At 43.7% G+C, this 26,033-nt stretch overlaps 1 protein-coding gene across 1 annotated transcript in view; it reads left to right on the forward strand.

Annotated features, from left to right (window-relative positions):
* Positions 1-6,067: 6,067 nt before the first annotated feature.
* MPP3 (membrane palmitoylated protein 3) overlaps positions 6,068-26,033 on the forward strand; it is a 46,585-nt gene continuing 26,619 nt past the window's right edge. Inside the window, exons 1-6 of the mRNA XM_030541504.1 lie at positions 6,068-6,320; positions 15,135-15,242; positions 20,032-20,150; positions 22,007-22,084; positions 23,362-23,442; positions 25,857-25,994. Of these exons, the coding sequence (XP_030397364.1) occupies positions 15,218-15,242; positions 20,032-20,150; positions 22,007-22,084; positions 23,362-23,442; positions 25,857-25,994 (441 nt within the window). The 5' untranslated portion in view covers positions 6,068-6,320; positions 15,135-15,217. The remainder of the gene's footprint in view (positions 6,321-15,134; positions 15,243-20,031; positions 20,151-22,006; positions 22,085-23,361; positions 23,443-25,856; positions 25,995-26,033) is intronic.

Below are 26,033 nucleotides of genomic sequence, written 5' to 3' on the forward strand. Positions count from 1 at the left end.
TAAGAGCCATGTGAATGCTTTCTACATAGTTGCCAGCAGGTACTTGAGGGTATTACAAACCTGCTTTCCAAGCATAGGCACAACAGAGATTCCTTTCAATCTAAATTAAACTATTAGTTTTTTGAGTAATATGAACGGCAAATATAGCTGAATAATCGATTTTAATTCTGAGCAACAACATTCCCCCATCAACTAGAATAACCTGCTTCATACAAATATTTTCCTTCTCCAGGGATCTCTGTGAGTTTGGGAAAAGAATGGCTTTTCCTTGAGAATAGAAATTAGAAATTCTGAATGCAGCAATAGCACCTTTATGACTTTATTATCAGAGATGTTGACAAAGCTTTCTCCTTATCTCTCTAATTACTGCTTTTCTAACAGTATTTATTTGACAAAAAAAAAATTTCCCGTCTCTTCAGGCAAATGTGTCACCCTTCCAAACAGAGTCTGAATACTAGAACAGGGAGGCTGTAACAGAAGCAAGAACTTCCTCCCCCTTTCTGATCTATGGAAAATTATAAATTTTCGTGGCTTTATCTGTGATTTGACATATATAACACACTGAATATAAATGCATTTTTTCCATCATTGGAAGACACAGAAGTTTAGATCTAGTATAGGCAGCCATTTACCCAGGACTCTGACTATATATACTTCAAGTCAGACAGATGGTGACCAAAAATCATTAACAGCTAACAGGAACTCAGCAGCTTTTGTCAAATGACATTTCTAGCGGAGGGAAAGCGTTTACATTCTTTCACCAGCTCCCCGTCCCTTCTCCAACGAATATTTAATTTATACACTGGCGGAACGGTTCCAACAGGAAGGAATGACAGAAACCCACCCTAAAATACATTATAGTGGTCATTCTCATGGACTATAGGAGACCTGGGTCCAAATCACTGCTCCACATCAAGCAGAGACAGAATTTAAACCTAGGTCTCCCACATGCCAGGTGATGCTCTAAACGCTGGGTTACTGAGTTTAAGGGGGGGGCAGCAGCATTATCACCGCCTGTTTTTTCACCAGATTGGGTAACACCTCGTTTGTGAATCCTGCAGAGGTTGAGGCAGGAGTCCGGCACGGCGCACTTTCCTCTCCATGCACTGCAGGTGTCAGTGTCAAAGGATGTTAAACTGGTTCTGTTTTAGCAGAACTTCAAATTAACAGAACAGTATGCACAAACCGCTTATTACTACAGCTGCTAGCATTATTGTAACACGTGCCAATGGTGCCAGACGCCTATCCGTACATTAGAAATACATCCGGTTTCCACAAAAGGAACAGCTCTGTCCTGTTCTCCCTAGTAACAGCAGTTCTCTGATCCAGGGGAGTCTCATTGCCTAGAGACAATTCTCGTTTGCTAGGGGAAAAGCGTGCAACAAACTCTAACAGGCACAGAACACATTTCCTAATTACTGTTCTGTTGCGAGTCAATCAATCTATCCTGAAGTCTTTGGGGATAGATGTAACCAGGAATTCCCACTGGGAGCTTTTATTTGAGGAGTGGGGAAAGGCATCCCTAACGTTATCAGTAGGAACAAGTTATTTTAGTTCTACCCTAGCTGACAGCAAATGCAAACCCAACACATTTAAACATTATTTACCTAGAACAGTGTTGACAGATGCAGTAGTCTTGGAGATATGTTTCAAACTATTTAGGAGTGTTGACATATTTAGTAAACGATTTTACTTACATATAAGCCACGAGGGTGGGTTCTTTGACAGGATGGGTTCGTAAGGAATGAAAGGGATGATAAAACTTAGAGATAGCGAACAGACTATCATAGACTTGCTTGATTTTTGGTTACTAATTGCTACTCAACCAAGAGAGTGTCAGACACTCAGTTTAAAGACTTTATTCAGTGGTGTCCAATCTATGCAATGATGGGTTTAAGTTGTGACTGTAGAAAATAGGTATTCGGTTGTGAACTGGAATTGGCCTCCCATAGCTGCACCTTGTGATTTTTAAACCTAAAGTGTTTAAATCAGCCCCAGCACGGTCTCCCGTCTCTTGCAGCAGGCTTTAGGAGCTCTCGGCCGCGGCTGTCAGTTCTTAACAGGCTCTTCAGTAGCGCCCTACTGGCCACCTGGGGCATTGCAAGGCAGGGAGGAGGAGTAGCTCTTGTCTAGTTAAACCATTGCCTGGTACTTGCGGAGCTGGATAGGTGCTTGACTGGCTCTCCCTGAACCTAGAGGACCTCCTAGCAAAAGACTCCTCATCCTCTTCCGCACAGCACTTCAGGGTAAACCCAGCAGAGGATAACTGGAGAACTAACCGCTATTTACAGCTCCCAGTTCTCTGGCCCAGTCCAACTTAGAGCTGCCTCTAGACTGCTCTGAGAATGAGCCAGCAGCTACCATTCCCTTGGTAGCATACACTAGTCAAGGAGAACTGGAAGCATTACACTCTAGCTGTTTTATTTATGGCCCCTTTAATATGCCCCCTGTAAAGAAGCCCTAGAGATGTAGGGGTCAGCTATGGTGGTCGTATATCCACCAAGGACTCTGCAGCAGATTTCCAGATGAGTATTTGTATCTTGTGAGAGGAGCAAAAAAATATGCCTTTGCTGTTACAGTGCTTGTCAGTGGCCAAGTTATGGGCAGTCTGGCCTAATGGTTGGTGCAAGAATTTAGCCTGCTACTTAGAACTGGTCCAGGAGCACAACAAAAAGTTAGAGTCAGAGACCAAAGCCTAATCTGAAGGGTTAACCTGACTCCCAGGAGGCATAGCTGAGGGTCCAAGCCAACAGTCAGAAACAAAAGCCTAACCCAAAGGGTTACCTGCAGTCACACTCAGAAGGTGGAGCCACAATCTGAGCCAGATATCAGGAAGGTGTGGGGGGGGGCTAGAGACAGTAGCACAGGGAAAAGACCAAACACAGCTGCAGTTTTGAATACATTAAGCAGTCACTAGACTGTGGCTGCTACTGAGTTTAAGTATCCATCTGCAGACTCCTGCAGCCTATCAGGGCCAGCTACACTTATTGGGTTGTCAGGAGGCTGGCTTTGCTGCAGGCTGGCCCCTGATACTCTTTAACCTTTTCAGGCTGAAAGATTGGCCATCACTGCTTTAAATCACAATAGTCCTTATAACAGAACCAACCATTGAAGATGTGGCACAGCCTTTTACTGGTTTGGTTTTATAGGTAGGTTTCCTCCCAGAAACTGAAATTCCTTAATTTCCCTCCCCATTTGGGGACTGTGGAAGATTGGAGCACTTTCCAAAAAGCTACCATTTCTTTTTAGTAAAAGGAAAGCCCAATAGGTACTCTCAGATGAAGAAGGATATTTATGGAAGCTAAATGGCCTATAAAAGGGAAGCCAGCTCAGCTCCTGTGGTGGAGAGCCCCTATTTATGTACAGAAATAGACTCTTATACTGAGTGAAACAACATCAGACTTATTTATTTTAATAAAACAGAACTAATTAATGGAATGATCTTTTGTCCCTTCAATTTCTTTAAGTCGTTGGGCTACTTTATTGTGAAAGTGTGCTGACCACATAAAACATTCTAAGTCTTTGTGAATCCTGTTGACTTGTGGCTTACTTTACATCTGCCCAGACATGAACCAATATACATTAATAAGAGCACTTTAGAATGATACCAGATATTATCCAGAGATGAATGACTGATAGCTATAGAAAATTATGAAGTCTTTAAAACAAATATACAAACACAAGGGTAGAAAAGTGCAAGCCACCCAGTATTGCAAGAAATTCAAATTGGATAATTGTTCCCAAATCTCTTTAAAACTAATAAATCAAGGCCAAAATCTTGCTTGCTTTTCTCTTACCAGTAGTCCCATTAACTTTATTGGGTCGCTTTGTGTGGATAAGGCAAGCAGGATTTTTGCCCATGGTATTTTTAAATGGTTTAATAGTAAAACTATGTAAAGAGGAAACAAGTATAATGGCAGAGTCCTTCACACACAGAACACTGCCATAAATATACAGTGGCAAGAATTCTCTGGCAACCTTATAGACTAACGAACGTATTGGAGCATACGTTTGTTAGTCTATAGGATGCCACAGAACTCTTTGCTGCTTTTACAGATCCAGACTAACACAGCTACCCCTCTGATACATAAATATACAGATATCTTGAATATTTCAAAGGAGCAAATAGCTAGCCCTTCTGTATTATCTCAACAGAAAATCATTCCCCTGAACTCAGACTACATTTTGGAAGGAGTGAGAGTAGATTTTGCTGCTGGGGATGAAAGGAACAAACATGGCTTTGTCACATTTCTGTCTCCAGGATTCTGAGTTGATGCAGTTCCCGATTTAAATAAGAACAGCCCTGGAGGCTTCTCTAAATATGATGACTCTCCAAACCCAGAGGAGCAGGCAGCCAGTGTGAGTTCCCCACCTTTCCAGGGGCAGTAGGGCTCAGGCTTCTGGCTTCAGCCCTGGGGTGGTGGGTGGCAGGCTCCGGCCATGGGGCTTTGGGCTCTGACCCTGGGCTCACCCGCTCCCCACCCATATTGCCCTAGTCCCCACTGCCTCTCTATGCACCTCTCCATCCAGGCCTTAATTTGTCCCCCACTTGCTGGGGCTGAGTAAGTCTGCTGTGAAAAGTGATATTTGTATGTTTGTTAATATCACTTTTTACTGCCTCCCAACTAGCTAGTAAGTCTGCTGTGAAAAGTGATATTAACAAACAGATATCAGTTCTCACAGAAGCAGACTTACTAGCTAGTAAGTTTTTTAAAAAGCAACCAAAAAACAAAAGAAACAAAAAAGATAAGAATATGCAACACACTTATTTTGTTTCTATTCTCTTTAGGTCCAGTAAAGAATAGAGACAACTGTACATTATTTTATTATTGAGTCTGCAAACAAACAAAAAAAGCCCTACATAAATTACAATGATTTGGACATGTACATGTGCATATATATTTATTTTTCCTAAAGTTAATTAAGTATTTTAGAGAGATGACCAGCAGGAGTTGGTGGTTGCACTCTAAGGCCACCAAAAATTTCTTGTGAGAACCCCTGTTTTAGGAGATGCCTGCGTTCAAGAGCTGCATAAGCCATGCAGACATGTCTGGTACAGCCTTCCTTTGCTTAGAATGAAATTCACTCCTGTTTTCTCCCCTCACATACAGCTAAAAGCTCTAGTTCAAGTCCTCATCAGCTCATATCTTGATTGCTGAAGCTTTTTCCTTTCTGGTGTTGCCAAATGCAATCAGTTTTCCCTCAAGCCCTTTAATACATTCTGCTATGGGAGTAGCTCCCGGTAAAAATCCAGAAAGTCACTATAACATCTTTTAAATCCCTCCTTAAAACTTTGCTGTGATGACTCCAATATATCTGACAATGCTTAAGCCATGATATGCCATAACTGCTTCCTATTGCACCAAATAACATTGTTTCACTATTACCTTGTCCTCCCAACTCATCTGTTTGAATTTCTCCACCTGTTATTTCTTGTCATATTATACAAATTATAAATTGGTTGGCGCAAGAACTCTTGTGTGAGTATAGCACCCAAACAATAGAACTTTGCTCCCTGAATGAGCCTTCTAAAGTGTAACTACAACAAAAATAATTTTAAGTCAAATTTTTCTAATGATAAAAGTGTATGTTGTTTCCATTCATGTTTTCCATAGTCACCTTCAGAAAGAGCCAAGGCCTGGAAAATTTCCTGCAGAAAGCTGAATGTTTTGGGAATTTTTGAACCACCAAACAATTGAAAGGGAAAACCAGAGAGAAATGTAAACATTATTATGATCCCATTGTACCCCTAGGGACTCCATGTTGAAGGGATCCCTTATATCTGAACATTGGACAGACTAAAAGCCTGCATTATTAGTGGCTTAAATTCACCCATGGCTACAAGAGGTGAAAGCAGGGCCTAGTTCACTCACATACCCAGGTTCTTTAGCTCTGCCCTATTTCCCTGGGGAAGGGAGGCGGCGGGTTCTGTGCCCGACGGATGGCGCTGTGGGCTGGCACCATTTCCTACAGGAACCCCGGGGCATGCCCTGAGGCCGCACACCTGGGCGGGGCTGGCGCCCCCCTTCTCCCCCGCTGAGGCTTGTGTCCTCCTTTAATCCGCGCAGCCACACAAAGGGGCGGGGGGTGGGGAGCCAGCTACTCAGCCAACCCCCCGCCGGAGGAAGGGACAGGGATGGGGACAGGGATGGGAGGCGGTGCGTGCAGCTCCAGTGGCTCTAGGGGCGCACGAGCGAGGCGCGCACAAGGCTAGAGGGACACAGACACGTGGGATCTGCTCCTCTCACCACGGGAGGCAGCCCGCCGCCTGAGCACGGTAGTCCTTCCCCGGGACCGGCAGCCAGCTCCGGGTCCCGCAGGTAACAACCCTGGGCGGCTGCGGCTTCGGCTTCGTGTCCCTGTGGCCGCGGCAGTAGCGCGCTACGGTCCGCGAGTCCCCAGCAAAGGCATGGGGGGGGGGGGGATTCCGTGGGGCCGGGCCGGGCCGCTACCTATGCCCCGCTCGGGGAGGCTGGCTCCCGCTTGGCCCTTGCTCCGCCTGCAAGCTCCGAACGCTGCAAGGACAGATGCCTGGGAGCTCGGAGGGAGGATGGGCACATGGCGCTGGAGGCGGGGGGGACACATACCTGGACCTGAGCGATTGCACGGAGGGGCTCTGGCTTCTCACTGGGGGAGGGTTGTGATGGTTCTTGCCTGTGCCACGTCTTGGGGGCATTTCTGCTGCCTCCAGGGAGCAGCATGACATCGGGCCAGGCGAGGCCGGTGGAAAGCTCATCCTCACTCAGACTGGTAAACAGGGTCTGGTAGGAATGCATCGAGCAGGTCTCCATACAGAGGGCCAACTTCATCTGCCCAAAGAGCTGAGGAATTCCGCAAATGAAAACAAAGATGGAACGCCCGGCGCAAGTGAGCTGGATTGTTTATTGTTTATTTGAAACCAGCCGGTGGACATGCTCAGCTGCAAAGAGGCAGCAGAAACGTGCTTGTGCTGAGATGAAAGGAAAGAAGTAGCAATACCGGTCCGTTTAATTCATAATCCGGTTTCCACAGAGACTGCAAGAGGCTGAGCTAATTAAAATATAACTGAAGGCTTAAAATTATAGAGGGTGTCTGCATTAAGGGGAAATTATTCAGATTATGCTAAAATAAACTGAGCAGTTCAGGTTAGTGTTATCAGACGATCTTAAAGGACTCATGCCCTGTTTGACAGGTGTCAGATTTTATAAGACTAGATGCTTGGTTTCTTGCAATTTCACTTCTTTTATGTGTTTATATATCTTTTGAGTTATCTGGTTTACTGGCTATTTTAAGACACCTGTCACTGTGGTATTTAAGTACCAAACAAGTCATCACATTATATAACTGCACTCTGCGGTTTTGAATAGTTACATTTTTTTTTCAGTGCTCAAGGGACTTCTTGCTTATATAACAGTAATTCAGAGACATAAATTTATTTTGATATCTTTACACTGTAAAATACTATACTTGAATCGCATAATTAAGTAAAAGTTTAAGTAAGCCATGCTTTGAATTTTCTTGGTAGACAAAGGATAATGTCTCCAAGAAACTGAAGTCCTGCTTAATAGCAGACAGCCATGAAGTTTCTAATACCCAAAATGTTATAATTCATATGCCTTTCCTGACCTGTTATAGGTACTGATTTTCTGGAAAGATGTTGAAATGCCATGTTTTGAAAAACAGCAAGAATCCTGTGGCACCCTTATAGACTAACAGACGTTTAGGCTATAAGGTGCCACAGGATTCTTTGCTGCTTTTTACAGATCCAGACTAACACGGCTACCCCTCTGATTTTTGAAAAAACAGTCTACCTTGGAAAATATGTCCACTATACTGATGCTTCATCCATATAAGCCACAAACCAAGTTGGAATAACTATATAAACATATTTCAGAGTGGTAGCTGTGGTAGTCTGTATCAGCAAAAACATGAGGAGTCCTTGTGGCACCTTAGAGACTAACACATATATTTTGGCATGAGCCTTTTTTGGGCTAGAACCCACTTCTTCAGATCATGGAGTGGAAATACAGGAGCAGGTATAAATACATGAAAGATGTGAGTTGCGTTACCAAGTGTGAGGTCACTCTAATGAGACAATTCAATTACTAGAGCTAAACCAATTTCTAATATAGCTCAGCCATCCAATGTGGACAGGCCCAAACAATGTCGGAATCCTATTTAAAGATTCTAGGCCATTAAGCTGGTCAAACCTTCTTTCCTCAATAATTAAATGAGCAGGAATAAACTTAAAAATGAATTAGGGTTTTGGAGAGTGCCCAGTATGAGGGGAAGAGTGCATTTCAGGGAGTTTATGCCTTAAGTGTTGAAATGATACCACTTGTGTATTGTAATTTGCATGCTCAACACTAAGTTTTGCCTTTATTTATTAGTCACCTAATAGGTGTAGGACTGAACCCTATTAGCTGGAAGCCAGTGTTAGGACAAGAAGTACTCACCAGCAAAGCCCAGGCGGAGGCAGTTGGATTGTTAGGGTATTGAACGGGAGTTGGGAGACTTTGCTATTTCTCCAGACTTAGTTTCCCAGATCCAGGCTGAAATTTCTGATCCGAACAAGTGAGACCCACCCACACCAGAATACTGCAGCTAATTGCCAGTGGTTAGAGTACTCACATGGGATGTGGGAGCTCCTGATTCTGTCTCTGCCTGATTCAGACCATAGACATGAACCTCAGCCCCATGTCAGGTGGGCGTACCATGGATTTATTTATATCTGCCCTTCCTAACATTCTGTTAGGTTTTCTTTTTTGACTGCTACTGCACATTGAGCAGAGTTCTCAGAGTGATCCACAAGGGCTCCAAGATCTCTTCCTTGAGTGGTACTAATTTAGATGCATCATTTTGTATGTATAGTTGGGATTAATGTTTTCCAGTATGCATTACTTTGCTATTATTACATTGAAATGTCATCAGCCATTTTGTTACCCAGTTACTCAGTTTTGTGAGATCCCTTTGTAACTCTTGTTCAGTCAGTTAGGACGTAACTCTCTTGAGTAATTTATATTGTCTAGTATCAGGGGGAAGCCGTGTTAGTGTGGATCTGTAAAAAGCAACAAAGAGTCCTGTGGCACCTTATAGACTAACAGAAGTATTGGGAGCATAGGCTTTGTGGGTGCATACCCATTTCATCAGACGCATGTGGTGGAAAATTTCACAGGCCTTGGGAGGCAGGCCCAGTCCTCGCCCACAGACAACCTAGCCAACCTTAAGCATATTCTCACCAGCAACCACACATCACACCATAGTCACTCTAACTCAGGAACCAATCCATAGCAACAAACCTCAATGGCCAGCTCTTCCCATATATTTACACCAGCGACACCATCACAGGACCTAAACCAGATCAGCCACACCATCACCAGTTCATTCAGTTGCACATCCCCAATGTAATATATGCGATCATGTGCCAGCAATGCCCCTCTGCCATGTACATCAGCCAAACTGGACAATCATAAAAGGATAATGGACACAAGTCATTTTAGGAATGGCAGTATACAAAAACCTGTAGGAGAACACTTCAACCTCCTTGGACACACAATAGCAGATTTAAAGGTAGCCATCCTGCAGCAAAAAACTTCAGGGCCAGACTCCAAAGAGAAACTGCTGAACTTCAGTTCATTAGCAAATTTGACACCATCAGCTCAGGATTAAACAAAGACTGAATGGCTAGCCAGCTACAAAAGCAGTTTCTCCTCCCTTGGTGTTCACACCTCAATTGCTAGAAAAGGGCCTCATCCTCCCTGATTGAACTAACTTGTTATCTCTAGACTGTTCTTGCTTGCATATTTATACCTGCCTCTGGAAATTTCCACCTCATGTGTCTGACGAAGTGGGTATTCACCCATGAAAGCTTATGCGCCAATACTTCTGTTAGTCTATAAGATGCCACAGGACTCTTTGTTGCTTTTTATATTGACTTCAAACTTTGCACCTCACTGTGTACCCCGTTTTCTAGATCAGTTATGAATATGTTGAACACCACAAGTCTCAGTACAAATCTCTGGGCCACACCCCTATTTACTTCTCTCCATTTTGAAAACTGACCATTTATTTCTACCCTTTGTTTCCTATCTTTTAATCTGTTACCAGTCCATGAGAAGACCTTCCTTCTTATCCCATGACAGCTTACGTTAATAGCCTTTGATTATGGATCTTGTCAAAGGCTTTCTGAAAGTCCAAGTGCACTATATCCACTGGATCACCCTTGTCCACATGCTTGTTGACTCCCCCCCCCCCCCCAGTGAATTCCAATAAATTGGTAAGGCATGATTTCTCTTTACAAAAGCTGTCTTGACTCTTCCCCAACAAACTGTGTTCATCTGTGTGTCAATCATTCAGTTCTTTACTATAGTTTAAATCAATTTGTCTGATACTAAAGTTAGGCTTACCAGTCTGCAATTGCCAAATTGATCTCTGGATTTTTTTAAAAATTGGCATCACATTAACTATCCTTCAGTCAACTGGTACAGAAGCTGATTAGGTGGTAGGTTACATGCCACAGTTAGTAGTTCTGCAATTTGATATTTGTGTGAATACCACCTGGTCCTGGTGACTTATTACTGTTTAATTAATAGAATCATAGAAGATTAGGGGTTGAAGAGACCTCAGGAGGTCATCTAGTCCAACCCCTGCTCAAAGCAAGACCAACCCCAACTAAATCATCCCAGCCAGGTCTTTGTCAGCCAGGCCTTAAAAACCTCTAAGGATGGAGATTCCACCATCTCCCTAGGTAATCCATTCCAGTGCTTCACCATCCTCCTTGTGAAATACTTTTTTCTAATATCCAACCTAAACCTCCTCCACTGCAACTTGAGACCATTGCTCCTTGTTCTGTCATCTGCCACCACCAAGGATAGCTGAGCTCCATCCTCTTCGGAACCCCCCTTCAGGTAGTTTGAAGGCTGCAATCAATTCCCCCTCACTCTTCTTTTCTGAAGACTAAATAACCCCAGTTCCCTCACCTTTACCTCATAAGTCATGTGCCCCTGCCCCCTAATCATTTTCGTTGTCCTCCGCTGGACTCTCTCCAATTTGTCCTCATTCTTTCGAGTGGGAGACCCAAAACTGGACGCAATACTCCAGATGTGGCCTCACCAGTGCCAAATAGAGGGGAATAATCACTTCCCTTGATCTGCTGGCAGTGCTCCTACTAATGCAGCCCAATATGCCGTTAGCCTTCTTGGCAACAAGGGCACACTTTTGACTCGTATCCAAATTCTCGTCCACTGTAATCCCCAGGTCCTTTTCTGCAGAACTGCTGCTTATCCAGTCGGTCCCCAGCCTGTAGTAGTGCATGGGATTCGTCCGTCCTAAGTGCTGGACTCTGCACTTGTCCTTGTTGAACCTCATCAGATTTCTGTTGGCCCAATCCTCCAATTTGTCTAGGTCACTCTGGAGCCTAACCCTACCCTCCAGCATATCTACCTCTCCCCGCAGCTTAGTGTCATCTGCGAACTTGCTGAGAGTGCAAGCCATCCCATCATCCAGATCATTAATGAAGATGTTGAACATCCCAGGACCAACCCCTGGAACACTCTGCTTGATATTGGCTGCCAATTAAACATCAAGCTGTTGATCGCTACCTGTTGAGCTCAACCATCCAGCCAGCTTTCTATTCACTTTATAGTCCATTTAGCCAATCCATACTACTTTAATTTGCTGATAACAAATTTATCAGTTTTTCCCAAACCTCCTCTGTTAACACCAAAATCTGGGACAATTCCTCGGATTTGTCACCTAAAAAGAATGACTAAGGTGTGGGAATCCTCCTCCCATCGTCTGCAGTTAAGACCGATGCAAGGAATTCATTTAGCTTCTCTGCAATAGCCTTGTCTTCCTTGAGTGCTCCTTTAGCACTTTGATCATCCATTGGCCCCGGTGATTGTTGGCAGGCTTCCTGCTTCTGACGTACTTAACAAAATTTGCTGTTAGTTTTTGAGTCTTTGGCTAGTTGCTCTTCAAATTCTTTTGTGGCCTGCATAATTATTCCTGACTTGTCAGAGTTATGCTCCTTTCTATTTTCCTCAGTAGGATTTGACTTCTAATTTTAAAGGATGTCTTTTGCTGCTAATGGCTTCTTTTACTCTGTTGTTCAGCCATTGCGGCCTTTGTCCTCTTACTATTATTTTAATTTGGGGTATACATTTAATTTGAGCCTCTATTATGCTTTTAAAAGTTTCTCTGCCACTTGCAAGCTTTTCACTCTTGTGTTCCCTTAATTTCCATTTAGTTAGCATCTTCATTTTGTGTAGTTCATCTTTCTGAGGTTAAATGCCACTATGGTGGGTTTCACCCCCCTCCCCAGCTGTTAAATTTAATTTTATTATGGTTGCTATTACTGAGTGGTTCAGCTGAATTCACCTTTTGGACTAGATCCTGTGCTCCACTTAGGACTACATCATGAATTGCCTCTCCTCCCTTGTGCGTTCCAGGACTGTCCGCTCCAAGAAGAGCAGTCATTATCGGTGTTTCTCAAAAAACTTTGTGAGTGTTATAAAGTTTAGTTGTCTAAATCTAATTATACTGGCAATATCCATGAGCAACAATAGCCACATACCTTGCTGCCTAAACTTGGCATCCCAAATAAACAACTTCCTTACTATTAAAAAAACCCGAACCTGAACTTTTTTGGTGCTGTATTCTGAAAGTCAGCAGATGCTGGTTAAAATGTAAACACTACACAGTAATTAACAATGACAACTGACAGAACCTCAAACCATGGACTGTGAAAATTGTTCAGTCAATGAATTACACTAATGTACCCAAGCATAGAATTTAGCTCCAAATGTTCAATACTGCTTGAGCAGAAAAAGTGACTTGCTGTATTACCAGTTCCTACATCAGAGTTGAATTGAACTGATATTATTTTGTTCAGCCTTCAAAATTCAAAAGATCTTGTAAATGTTTAGGTTCCTGATTATGGCAAAAGCAATGATGATCTTTTTTTAAAACATTTTGAGTCAGTAGTTAGGGTAATGCTCAAAATATCAATTTCTAATGTAGAGGTTAGAAGTTCTTTGTTTTTCATGTAGTTTGTGTTGTGGTTCTTAATAGGCACTCAGTATTTTAACTGCATTTTATAGCTAATATTAAAGTCTTATTGAAATCAGTTGTATGCAGTATTCTTGTAGCTGTGTTGGTCCCAGGAGAGTAGAGGGACAAAGCGGGTGAGATAATATCTTTTATTTGATCAACTTCTGTTGGTGAGAGAGACGAGCTTTCCAGTTTACACAGGTGAGCTCTGTATAAGCTGGAAAGCTTGTCTCTTTCACCAACAGAAGTTGGTCCAATAAAAGATATTACTTTACACACCTTGTCTCATTGATATCAGTTATAATTTTAATTTGTAAAGTACTCTTGGATAGATATGTACAAAATACAGTATATATTTTAACATGTTAGTTTATATACAGTGTGTGAAACTTTACTAATTTGGAGTGAAATTGATTAGCACCTGTGACACAGAAGGGAGTGGGATGGATTGACCTGGGAATGTTTAATTTTACTGGGACTGTCTGCATGGGGAATGGGAGAGCAGGGGATGACTTCAGGTGAGGGACGGTACCTGAGCCTGTAACCTGAGCCAGGAAGGGGGGTGGGGCGAGTCGACACCTTTGCCTGGGAAACTGGATAAAGGGAGAGGGGGAGAGAAGGAGGGGGAGAGTCTGCTGGAGGGGGTTTTGGTTTCAGTTTTGTGCTGGCTGGGAAGAGGCAGGGAACCTCAAGTCTGGGGTCTAAGATCCTTGGTCCCCAGAGAGACCTGGCTGAGGAGTCCTGTTCTCTGTACCTACAAGCCCTGCTTGGGACTGTGTTCCTATCGTCTAATAAACCTTCTGTTTTACTGGCTGGCTGAATCACGGCGAATCACAGGAAGTAGGGGGTGCAGGGCCCTAACTACCCCACACTCCGTGACAGCACCTCAGTGAGAGGCTGCAAAATGTTCTGCAGCATGCCAAAGAGAAGAATCTGAAACTGAACAGGAAATAAATTCCAGATTTCACTGAATGAGTAAAACACACACTCTGCAACAAAGGAGTTTGGTTGGGCCCAAGAAAGGTGGCAGCAACTGTACAAATGAAGACTGCAAAACCAAAGAAACCTCAAAGATTCGTGGGCATATTCATCTAAGCATATTGATTCCAAATTTGTTACAGCTAAGTGCTCCACTCACAATGCTGAGTGAGGATAGTTCAGAATGACAAAAAGATGATTGGCAAAACAAGAGCTTTTGGGAATGAAAATAACTTGTTACAGTCACATCTTCAGTCAAATACTCTGAGTTGATGTAAACATGACATGGGTAAGGGGCGTGTTCTGCAAGATCAAGCCCTTGCTTCTAATGCACTGGCTAACCTAAAATAGAACTGTGCCCATATTGAAAAGAAAAGCTAGCAATTCTTTTAGGTAATGAGCTGTGTCATGAATGTTTATGGGAAAAATAAGGCTAGGTAGAAACCGATCATAAACCATTATAAATCACAATCAGGGCCGGCTCGAGGGGCAGAGTAACTGTTTGTTCCTATTTGAAATTGAGAAATTTACTAGTGAAAGGGGAAGCATAATAGAGAAAAGAAATAACAGGGATGTACAATGATGTTGCCCTGCTCTAACTTATGCTACCTTCTCATCTAAGAGCTAGAAATAATTGACTTTAATAAGAGTTGCACCTGCTTATGCCTGGACCCAATACTGTTCCTACAGAATGCAAAACTGATGTATGATGGCCGTTCCCTACTCCTGCTCCCACCGAGTGTTTAAGTCCCTTGTGGTGCTCCCCTCCTATATCATGCTCCTGCTGCCCCATTACCTCCTAGGCAGTTATCAGTTTGCCCCTCGGGGGTATTCCTGAAGTGCCTAAAATTGTGGACTAATAAGCAGAGGAGCACGAACAGGCATGGAAATGGCTATTTTCTGGATTATGCAGCATCAAGATCTGTGCAACACCTTGGCAAAAAGATATTATGTTACCGTTTATATAGCCACATAATTGCATTGGGCATTGGACCTTGATCATAGTTAGCCCAAACAGCCTACTAAAGAAGGATGCACTAAGATGAAAATGCTAGTATTACACAGGATAATAAAATATCTGTATGTCCGAGATACTTGACCTCAGACATTATCTTTGCTTGTTTCAGGGCTGTTTCTGAATCGCAGTCCTGCAAGAAGAAAATCATTTTGTTTTAAGTTGAACATTTGTCTCTAGCAAAAGACAACAGCTATGCCAGTGCTGTCGGAAGATTCAGGTAATTGGTCTGCATACTTTCAATTTAAGAATGGCTGAAATCCTAGTATGTTCTCATACAAAAGATTGTCTGTAATTTAATTTGTTAACTTAGAGTTCAGATTGTACAAATTCATTTCCCATCAATGCAAGTACTTAAAATCAAGGATATCACAGTATGAGTGGGACTGGATAAAGAGACGGATTTCAGGAGGAACATAGTTTGGTGACACACCTGGAGTTCAGTAATGTAATCTGGTGGCCAGGTACCTACCAGACAAACATAGGCCTGTCAGCATGTGGAGCTGTTCTCTATGCATGCACAATAAAGATCATTTTCCTACAGTTCTGATACTTTTTATGTCACTTCTTGCTAACCAGATAAATAGCACCTGTTAGGACAATATTAGCAGTGTCAGCTAATTGCTGACAGATCATGGCATATCCATCCATCAGCTCAGTTGGTACAGACTTCTAAAAGCATTATTTCATTAGCTAGCATAATGGGTTTCAGGAAGGCAATATGCAAATGTCCGGTATGGTATTTCTTTCCCCTTACTGTGTCTCAGCTTACCTTTCTGCTATGGTACAGACCAGAGTTTTTTGTCTTCAGAAATATGTCTATATATATTGTACAGAGTTAAATCAGATAGAAGGAGAGTGACAATCTCTAAAGGAAAATGTTTACTAAATCTCTGAATAGATGAATGCATAAGAGTTTACTTATTACTCTTGAAACAATTTTGAATGTCAACTCCTTTAAAGATAAACACTCACAGGGGTTTTTTCCCTAAGTTTAATACTTGGTACGATCACAAATTGAAAAGCACATATCTATGTACACTTTCTTAGGAGTCTGCTCTAGCAGGATTTATTGTTCTGTCTCTGTGGAATGGTGTCCAAACCCTTTGTAGGACACACAAGCTCCTCAAAGTCTGGGAAACAAGTGATAGCTCCACAGTCTCTTTCAAACTCCCTTTGAATCTCTGCAACAACAGTCTGCAATTAGCACAGCCTGCTGAAATTCTCATATTCTTCTCTAGTGAGGTAAAGAAGCCTGCAGTCTGAATCTAAAACTGGCAAAAATCCCTGGACTTTAGTCCTTACAGCAAACCATCCTTGCGTTTGCACTCTTTCACCGCTGAGTTTTCCATGGCTCCCATTCCTCCTCTTTATAAACTCCTCCCCCTCCCCATTAGTTCCACTCTCAGGCCATGTCTACATCTAAAATTTTGCAGCGCTGGTTGTTACAGCTGTATTAGTACAGCTGTATAGGGCCAGCGCTGCAGAGTGGCCACACTTACAGCAACTAGCGCTGCAAGTGGTGTTAGATGTGGCCACACTGCAGCGCTGTTGGGCGGCTTCAAGGGGGGTTCCGGGAACGAGAGAGCAAGCCGGGGAAGGAGACCAGCTTCGCCGCGGTTTGCTTTCGCGTTCCCGGAGCCACCCTGCAAACCGCAGGGAAGGAGACCTGCTTGCTCGGCGTTCCGGGAACGAGAGAGCAAGCCGGGGAAGGAGACCAGCTTCGCCGCGGTTTGCTCTCGCGTTCCCGGAGCCACCCTGCAAACCGCAGGGAAGGAGACCTGCTTGCTCGGGGTTCCGGGAACGAGAGAGCAAGCCGGGGAAGGAGACCAGCTTCGCCGCGGTTTGCTCTGGCGTTCCCGGAGCCACCCAGCGAACCGCAGGGAAGGAGACCTGCTTGCTCGGGGTTCCGGGAAAGGAGACCCGCTTCGCCGCGGTTTGCTCTCGCGTTCCTGGAGCCACCCTGCAAACCGCAGGGAAGGAGACCTGCTTGCTCGGCGTTCCGGGAACGAGAGAGCAAGCTGGGGAAGGAGACTAGCTTCGCCGCGGTTTGCTCTCGCGTTCCCGGAGCCACCCTGCAAACCGCAGGGAAGGAGAACCGCTTGCTCGGCGGTTCGGGGAACGAGAGAGCAAACCGGGAAAGGAGACCAGCTTCGCCACGGTTTGCTCTCGCGTTCCCGGAGCCACCCTGCAAACCGCAGGGAAGGAGAACCGCTTGCTCGGCGGTTCGGGGAACGAGAGCGCAAACCGGGAAAGGAGACCAGCTTGATTACCAGAGGCTTCCTCCTTCCACGGAGGTCAAGAAAAGCGCTGGTAAGTGTCTACATTGGATTACCAGCGCTGGATCACCAGCGCTGGATCCTCTACACCCGAGACAAAACGGGAGTACGGCCAGCGCTGCAAACAGGGAGTTGCAGCGCTGGTGATGCCCTGCAGATGTGTACACCTTCAAAGTTGCAGCGCTGTAACTCCCTCACCAGCGCTGCAACTTTCTGATGTAGACAAGCCCTCAGAGAGTGACTCTGGGCGTATCCTTCCAGCCTGCTTGCCTACAATGGAAATCACATTCAAACAGCTAATGGGTATACCTAGTACCCACCACACCCACTTTCTTGATGATTCTGGCCCATGGGGTATGTCTATAGAGCAAATGGAAGCATGCCTCCTAGCCTGGGTTGGCAGACCTATGCTAGCTTTACTTGAGCTAGTGTGCTAAAAATGGCGGTATGGTTGTTGCAGCATTGGTAGCTCAGGCTAGTCAGCTGAGCTCAAACCTAGAGGGTTGGGTGGGCTTGGACTCAGGTTGCTAGCTCAAGCTGCCACCCCACTGCAACATCCACAATGCTATTTTTAGCATGCTCTCAAGCAGAGTTAGCACAAGTCTATCTGGGCAGGGAGGCATGCTGCCAGCTGCAGTGTAGTCATTCCCACAGAATTCCCCCCTTGCTCGATTCTTTAGTGGTTATTAATTATTATTGATTTCCCATTAATTACTAATTTAAAGAGTTGGGGATTATAGTCCTCTGAGTCCCAGAATCAGACACAACAGGAGCAAAGTTATGAAGTTTGGGTTTCCCAACCAGACACTGATGTGTGCAACGATGACACTCACTCTGAGGGCAAAGCAAAACTTTACTTGTTGGGCTAATAAAACTACTTAAAGACACAACTGCTCCAAACCACATACAAAGATAGCAGTAATATAAAGTTAAGCTGATATTTTGTAGCATTCCTTACATAAACTCACACCCTTAGGAATCTGATGGTAAGAGACAAGCGGTCATCTCCTCTGTTCCTGGCATGCCAAATAAGTTCGATGGTCCAGATCTCTTTGAGATGGTGGTCTGGCCTATTATAGGACCTGATATTTGCCATGGATATTCATATAAATGCTCATCTTCCTTTGCCCATACTGAACTTCCTCACCCTAATAATGCTGGAGTATCCTTATCCTATATTGGTTAGTATGTTAATGATTTTAACTTATCATGTACGTCAATTTGTTGCCAAGGCAAGTTCATGGTTAAGCATCTGCCAGTATTTTTATCCTAAAATATCCAAGCCTAACATCAGTTCAGTGTTTGTTTTGTACAAACTCCCCCTTCCAGCACAATGTTCCCAGTTCCCCAAAACTCAGGGTCACTGTTAGGCCACTTTTGCTAAGGATCAAAGGCCTCAAAGCCTTACGCTCATTACTTAAGCGAATGCCTTACAGGATACAGGCCTCTAGGTTCCTTGCGTTACTGCTAACTTGATTGCTAAGCTAGCTCTGTGGGCGACTCCTCCACACAAAAAATGCCACCCCCCTGCCTCAACAGAGGGGGACTTGATGGGGCCGGCGGTGAAAGGGGACAGGCCCACTAGCGAGGAAGGGAGACACTTGCTAAGAAATACCATGTAGCTTCTCCACTGGGAGTCAAACATCTAGTTGTGAGGATGGGTGCGGATTGTCCAGCATTCCCCACCCCCCAGGATTCAACCTGGGGAGACAGGGGGCCTGTGACACTTCTTTTGGCTCCATTCCAGGCAGGAGCTTTTTGCTTTCCTTGCAGCACCTTCAAGCCACAGTGGTTAAGAAGGAATGTGCTCAATATCTAACTGAGGTACTTGGGTTGAGTTGTTTATTTGTTGCAACTTGCAGCCAGTTTCCAGTGCAGTTAAGAGAATAAAATGAATGGTTCCCAGAGGTAAAAGACCTGGGGTTTTGGTGATGGGCCTTGGGCTCATGGGATGAGGTGAGACCTTGTGCCCTTTGCAAGCTGAGGTCCCCACTCTTCTGCACCCTCCGTCTCCTTCATGGGGTGGGGATAGGGTCTAGGACTCAGAGACAGCTGAGTTCTGCCTGATAGACAGAGGAAACCCATAACTTGGGGTAGGTTTATATGGTAACAAGCCCTGTAACTCCTACACTGGAAGTGCCTGGTACAGGACAGCATGGGTAATGGCTGGTTAGTGTCCCCCTCCTCTGTGTTTAAAGTTTAATAAAAGTTGTGACCTTCCTCTTAATTCTGTCTGTCATTTTGCAGCTATGTCCACATCAACAAAATATGGATCCTTCATACTATTTCTTTCCTTATTTACACCTCTCAATGCTGCAGTGCAAGCAAGTGGGTTACTCTAGCTTAGGTCCAAGATATAATGTAGATGAGTGATTAGGCATTTCAAAGAGATCCCAATGTTATAAGAACCCAGGGAAACATCAGACACAGGGAGCAAAATTTCACTTGTTGTGATTTTTTACAATCTTAGAATAAATGGATTCTGCCTTTGCCGGTTTTGGCACATGTAGAACATTCATGTGAGATTTGCTGTTTAAGAAGGGAGTTGAAAATCAAGAGCAATGATTGGAAATAAGCTGCAACTCTCAGTATAACCTTAATTATCAGAAGCATAATTTTATTGTACTGGTCAAATAAAATGATGAACAATGCAATAACAGAGCGCAGATAAGATAAGAGATGTTAGTTATCCACAAAGCTTTTGTTCTCTATATTTTGCAATTAATTTAGGATTGCATGAGACTTTGGCCCTGTTGACATCTCAACTAAGACCTGATTCAAATCACAAAGAAGAAATGGGATTCCTTAGAGATGTCTTCAGTGAAAAAAGTCTGAGTTATCTAATGAAGGTAAATGTTTATTTCACAAAATTTCCTTTTCTTTGTGTTCTGTGTTTCTCAGTATTCCTAATTTCTTTGCCACATTGTGTTACTAAGGATTACTTGTTTTCCTATAGAAGAGAAAACTGAACAGAGATAATACGTATATTAAAGTTACTTTAAAACAACAAACATGAACAATATCCTATGAAAATTACTCTTTTTTGCTTGCTCTGAAATGAAATTTTTGCCTAGTTTTGAGTGAATGTCGTTTTGAAGCAGGAGAAAGCTGCCATCACTAAGAATCAGAAGGGGGATTCTCTTGTTACATAATTGATATTTTCATTGTTAAAATAATAATTCTCTCTATTTGGAGGTTTTTTTTACTGTCAGTTAACTAATTGATAAACGCAAGTATCAGTGCCAAGTAATGAAAACATTTTAGAGTGCAATAATCGGAATTTTCCTTTAAACCATGGAACCTCAGTCATAGGTGTCAACTTCTCCTGGCACCAGTGGGTGCTCAACCACCCCCGGCCTGACTCCAACCCTGCCCTACCCCCATTCCAACGCCTTCTCCAAAGTCCCTGCCCCAACTCTGCCCCCTCCCTGCCCCTACTGGAGTCCTTCCCCAAATCCCCACCTCGGCCCCACCTTTTCCCTACCTCCTTCCCTGAGCGTGCCATGTTCCCGCTCCTCTCCCCTCCCTCCCACAGCTTGTTAAGATGCTAAACAGCTGTTTCATGGTGGCAAGCACTGGGAGGAAAAGCAGGGATGCAGTGCGCTCAGGAGTGCAGGCAGAGGTGAGCTGGAGTGGGGAGCTTGGCTGCTGCACCCACCAATTTTTGCCTGTGGGTGCTCCAGCTCTGGAGCACCTATGGAGTCAGTGCCTATGACCTCAACTTCACAAGATATTCTCCCATCTACAGCACCAACAGCAGCAAAAATATGAGCAGGACTATTCTGCTCTTGACATGGATCATTCATTAACACAGAGGTCCCCACACTGTGGGGTGTGCCCCCCCCTTAAAAACATTGGGGGGGGGCATGGGCCAGCACTTATGGGGGACGGGGAGGGAACGCCACCCAGTTACGGCCCTGGCTCCTGGCCTCGCTCCCAGCCTTCTTGGCCCCTGGCCATGTCTCTGTTCTCAGCCTCAGCCCCACTCTCTACTTTGACCCCTTACCCCTGTCCATGGCTCCCTCCTTGGGAGCCACAGCCCCACCTCCCAGGGAGGTGGCGGACAGGGCTAAATGGGGTCATGACCCTGAAAACTTTGGGGACCACTGCATTAACACTTATAATCTTTGACAAAAGAATATGCCCTTTTCATGTAAAAATATGCCTCATGGGCTAATAAAAAGTGTCCAGAAGACTAATTTGGGGAGTACTACTATAGAATTAGTAATGCCAGTTAACACACTAGTAATATTAGAATGTTCATTTCAATCCTTTTCTTTGCTGATTTGTCATCATCACTGAGTATCCACCAAAGTAGTGATTTGATCCTGCTATAAGTCTGATCAGTGAGGTCTGAATATGGGCAGAGTACTAACACGTAGCTGTTAGATGATTATTTAACGCAAAAGGTCAAAGACATCAATCAAGTCTTCTTTTTCTTCCTCCAAGCTACACTGCAAGGAAGATTCTTTCAGAGGCATAAGGGATTTAGGAGCACAAGTTGGGCTTTGTGCTCCTAAAACCCTCTGGCACCTTCAAAAATCTCCCATGTATTAGTTGCCTTGATGATATTTCCTTTGGACATGGATCCTTCTGGTTTCAGCAATAGGACTTTCAGCTAATGACCTCCAATACATTGCAGTATCAAAAAAATCAGGAATTCTTGACCTTTGTAGTCACTTACCTGAAAACACCTGTGTTTCAGATTCATGAAAAGCTCCGCCATTATGAAAGACAGAGTCCAACCCCTGTTTTACATAGTGCAGCAGCTTTAGCTGAGGATGTAAGTATGTTGTCCAGTAAATTCTTTTTGATATCATAGATTTGTAAGTTACATACTAAAGAACTGAAAGTCTCCAACTGAAATTACTCTTGCATGGACTGAACTAAAACACAACTCACATATTTAAAAAAAAGTTGATTCCTGTTTCTGTTGCTGCACATCAGTTTACAAACTCCTAAAAGAAGACTTGAGGGAGCATTTGGACATAATTTACAGCATGTGTGACTGTGGAATTCACTGCCACAAGATATTACTGAGGCTAAGATAACAAGGAGTCCTTGTGGCACCTTAGAGACTAACAAATTTATTTGTGCATAAGCTTTTGTGGGCTAGAACCCACTTCATCAGATGCATGGAGTGGAAAATACAGGAGCAGGTATAAATACATGAAAGGATGGGAGTTGTCTTACCAAGTATGAGGTAAGGGTATAAACACTGAAGAGAATGGAGAAACATCATAGCCTACATCTTTCTGGCTTAAGAGAATGTGATAGAACCCATCTGTACCCATTTATAATTGATCAGGAAGGGCACTCTTCAGTGATACATGAAGTTGGTCTCTAGGGCAGGGGTTCTGAACCCCTCCCTCCAACATACAATAAAAACTCCACAGCCCACCTGTGCCACAACAACTGTTTTTCTGCATATAAAAGCCAGGGCCAGCATTAGGAGGTAGCAAGCAGGGCAGTTGCTCGAGTCCCCAAACCACAGGGGACACCATGAAGCTAAGTTCCTCAGGCTTTGGCTTCAGCCCTAGCCCTGAGTGGTGGGGTTCAGGCTGCAGTCCCATGCCATGGGGCTTTGGCTTTGGCTTTTTGCCCTGGGCCCCTGCGAGTCTAATGCTGGCCGTGCTTGGTGGCCCCACTGAAACCTGCTCACGGCCCCCCCCAGTGGGCCCCAGGCTCCTGACTGAGAACCACTGCTCTCGGGGATGTTATCATGTACTGAAAAGCCTGGAAGTATTTGGAGTATTTGAAATTGTTTATCCCATCCCCATGACAATGTACTCATAAAGGCTAGTTAATCAACTTAGAGTTTAGTGTTGGTGTATTTGTTTAGGATTTACATCTAAAGGCCTCAATTTCTGTCCACATTCAGGCACTACTATAATATACACATAATAAAGCAGGTTAGAGGCATATTTTATTGAGATTGCCTTTAAATGCATATTTCAGTTATTGTTGCTTCTTTGAAACGTGACACAGAAATTAACAAACATTGATCAGAAAATCCAATTGCAAATATATTGCCTTATGTTCTTTTGTTAACTTTTTAAGGTAATTGAAGAATTGCAGACTATGCCAGTGAATAATGAAGAAAAAGAGCTGCTTCAGCTATTGTCAACACCACATCTTAGGGTAAAACACATACTCCTAAGCAATGCACGTCTCAGCATGATTCCCAGACAGAAAACATTGTTAAGGGCAAGTTACAACTAAGAGTACCTAAGAGGACAGGGAGACCCCAAATATGCTTCCTAAGGATTGCAGGACAGGGTTCTATTCCTACACATTTTAAGAGGTGTGCAGAATCTGTCTCCTCCTGCAGATCAAATTGACGAGGGGTTTGTGGCATAGGGGGGCTCTGTGGCAGGGCACCAGCACAGCACCACCTGCTGGTTGTCCTGGAAATTAGCTCTTCCAGCCCAGAGCACCCTCTGCAGGCCAGTGTCCCACCTGCCACTGGCTCCTGTATCCCACCCAAACCCCAGTACCCTTTTACACTGGGGTTCTGCCCCCAGCAGTAACCCACAGTTTGGGTCACGCCAACCCTCTATCCCCACCTTGCCTCAGTGGCTTCTGCCAGTCATCATCTAGCCCCCACTTACTGGGACAGACTGCAGTCTGTAAACCACTCATCATCAGCAAGGAGGTTAGGACCTGCTGCCTTTGCCTATCTCTGGACTGCCTCTCTGCAGCCCCAGTACGTATTTTGGCATTTTAGCAAGGCCTGCAGTTTTACCAGGCTGGAACTCTCCAGCTCCCTCTGCCCTTCTCAGCTCTCAGGCATCCAGGTCCTTTTCTCTCATAAGCTAGAGAGAGTGTATGTGTGAGAACCTGGCTCACAGCCCTTTTATAGGGCCAGCTGTGGCTATTTCACCAGTCAGCCTAGCTTTTTCTCTCAGCCCCTGCCTTCTCCAAGGGCTGGCTTTTAACCCTTTTTGAGCTGGAGCGGGGTGATCGCCCTGCTACAGGCTCCTAATGCAGGAAGGGTCATTATCCTTCCCTCCTACATATTTTCTAAGGTGGGAGAAGAGAGCATTGTCCCCATCTTACTACCCCCACCAGCCATGGAATTAATTAATTGCTCATGACTGTTCTGAAGAACTTATTTTAACTCATCTGTTTCAGTCAGTGCAGGATCCCTGGAGCTGTGCAAGAGGATCAATTAGATCACCAGAGCCCATGTGCAATTTGGGAGAGCCAGTTTAAAATCTTAGTTACTTTAAAAATTGGACTGTGAGCAACAAAACTTTGGTTCTGTGCATTAGCTCTTGAGTAGATGAACCCAGTAAACTATGATATTTCTCTTCTACCATTTGTTTTGTTTTTGACAGAGTTGCAAAAATAAGTTAGAAGAATCTGTGGAGCCTCATGGTCATATCTCTATTTGGGTTGCTATTATTCAAGAATCCCTTCTCCAGTTTACTTCAATTTGTTGAAAAGTTATGTTGCAGGCACAGCTGTAATCTCTTAATTTGGGAGCGAGGGCTGGTGGATTTTATTTGGCTGCTCGATAATCATAGAACAGCAGTAATTAAATATTATAAATATAGATTTTGCACTTACAAAGCACCTTCCTTCCCTTTCAAGATTGCAAAATATTTGACAAATGTTAACTCAATTGGGCTTCTTTAGGAGCTAGTCGAAACATTTTGGCCAGGAATCAAAATGTAGCAAACTATATTTAAACCTTTTAATTACACAACTAGGTTAAAAACATGTTATAGAACAATGTGAATCCAAAAATCAAACTAAAGCTCTTGTTCCAGGCAATTTTGTTGTTTCATATGCTATTGAAAGTTAAATTTAAAAAAAGAAGACGATGTAGCCATAGAATGTTATATAGTGTACCAGTAGACTCCCCATGAAGTTTTATGGTTGGTTGTCATCTAAGCTTCCAAATATCCATTATGTGGAATATTTATTGATGTAAGACAAACACTGTAATGCAGTCTTTCCAATTTCTTTTCTCTAATGCTAAATGCCTCTGGCTAGATCACTCCAGGGAAGAGCAAATGATTGGAGCGGATGAAAAGTGTAAAGGATTTGCCTGCAAAAAAGGCAAAGCATTATTATACACAAAAATCTGCACAAGCAAGATAATGTTAAAGGGTGACTTGAAGAAGCAGTTAAGTGCTTTCTTTATCATTCCTCACTTTCAGTTAGTGCATGATCCTGTTCCTATTGATGTCCATAATAAAACTCCCATTGACGTCAGAGGTACAGGATCAGGCCCTTAAAGATGAAGAAAAGAGGAAATATTCGGGATTCTTTCTTTGAGTATGTAGGTGTCTTTTTAACACAAATTGGATCTTTAACTTCCTTTTTCACTAATGCAGGCAGAGCAGAAACTCATTACATTAGCTGTGAACCTTTGCACTGTTTTAGATGAGAAATAGTTTATGCTTGCCAAGAAAACAGTATATGGATTTTCACCAGAGTGGATAGGCTCTCTTTGCACTAGCTCTTATGTCTGGAATAAGAGAAATGGCATCCTTCTCAATTTTGCCTGTATTATTTTAATCTTTTATTTTTTTCTTATTGTACAGGCAATGCTTGTAGTACATGATACTGTGGCCCAGAAGAACTTTGACCCGGTTCTTCCCCCTCTGCCAGACAATATTGATGATGATTTTGATGAAGAATCAGTTAAAATTGTTCGTCTAGTGAAGAATAAAGAGCCTTTGGTATGTATAAGGTACTCCGTCTCTAGTCAAAGAGTGGTC

This window comes from Gopherus evgoodei, chromosome 23 (assembly GCF_007399415.2).
Source record: "Gopherus evgoodei ecotype Sinaloan lineage chromosome 23, rGopEvg1_v1.p, whole genome shotgun sequence".
Lineage (NCBI taxonomy): Eukaryota > Metazoa > Chordata > Testudines > Testudinidae > Gopherus > Gopherus evgoodei.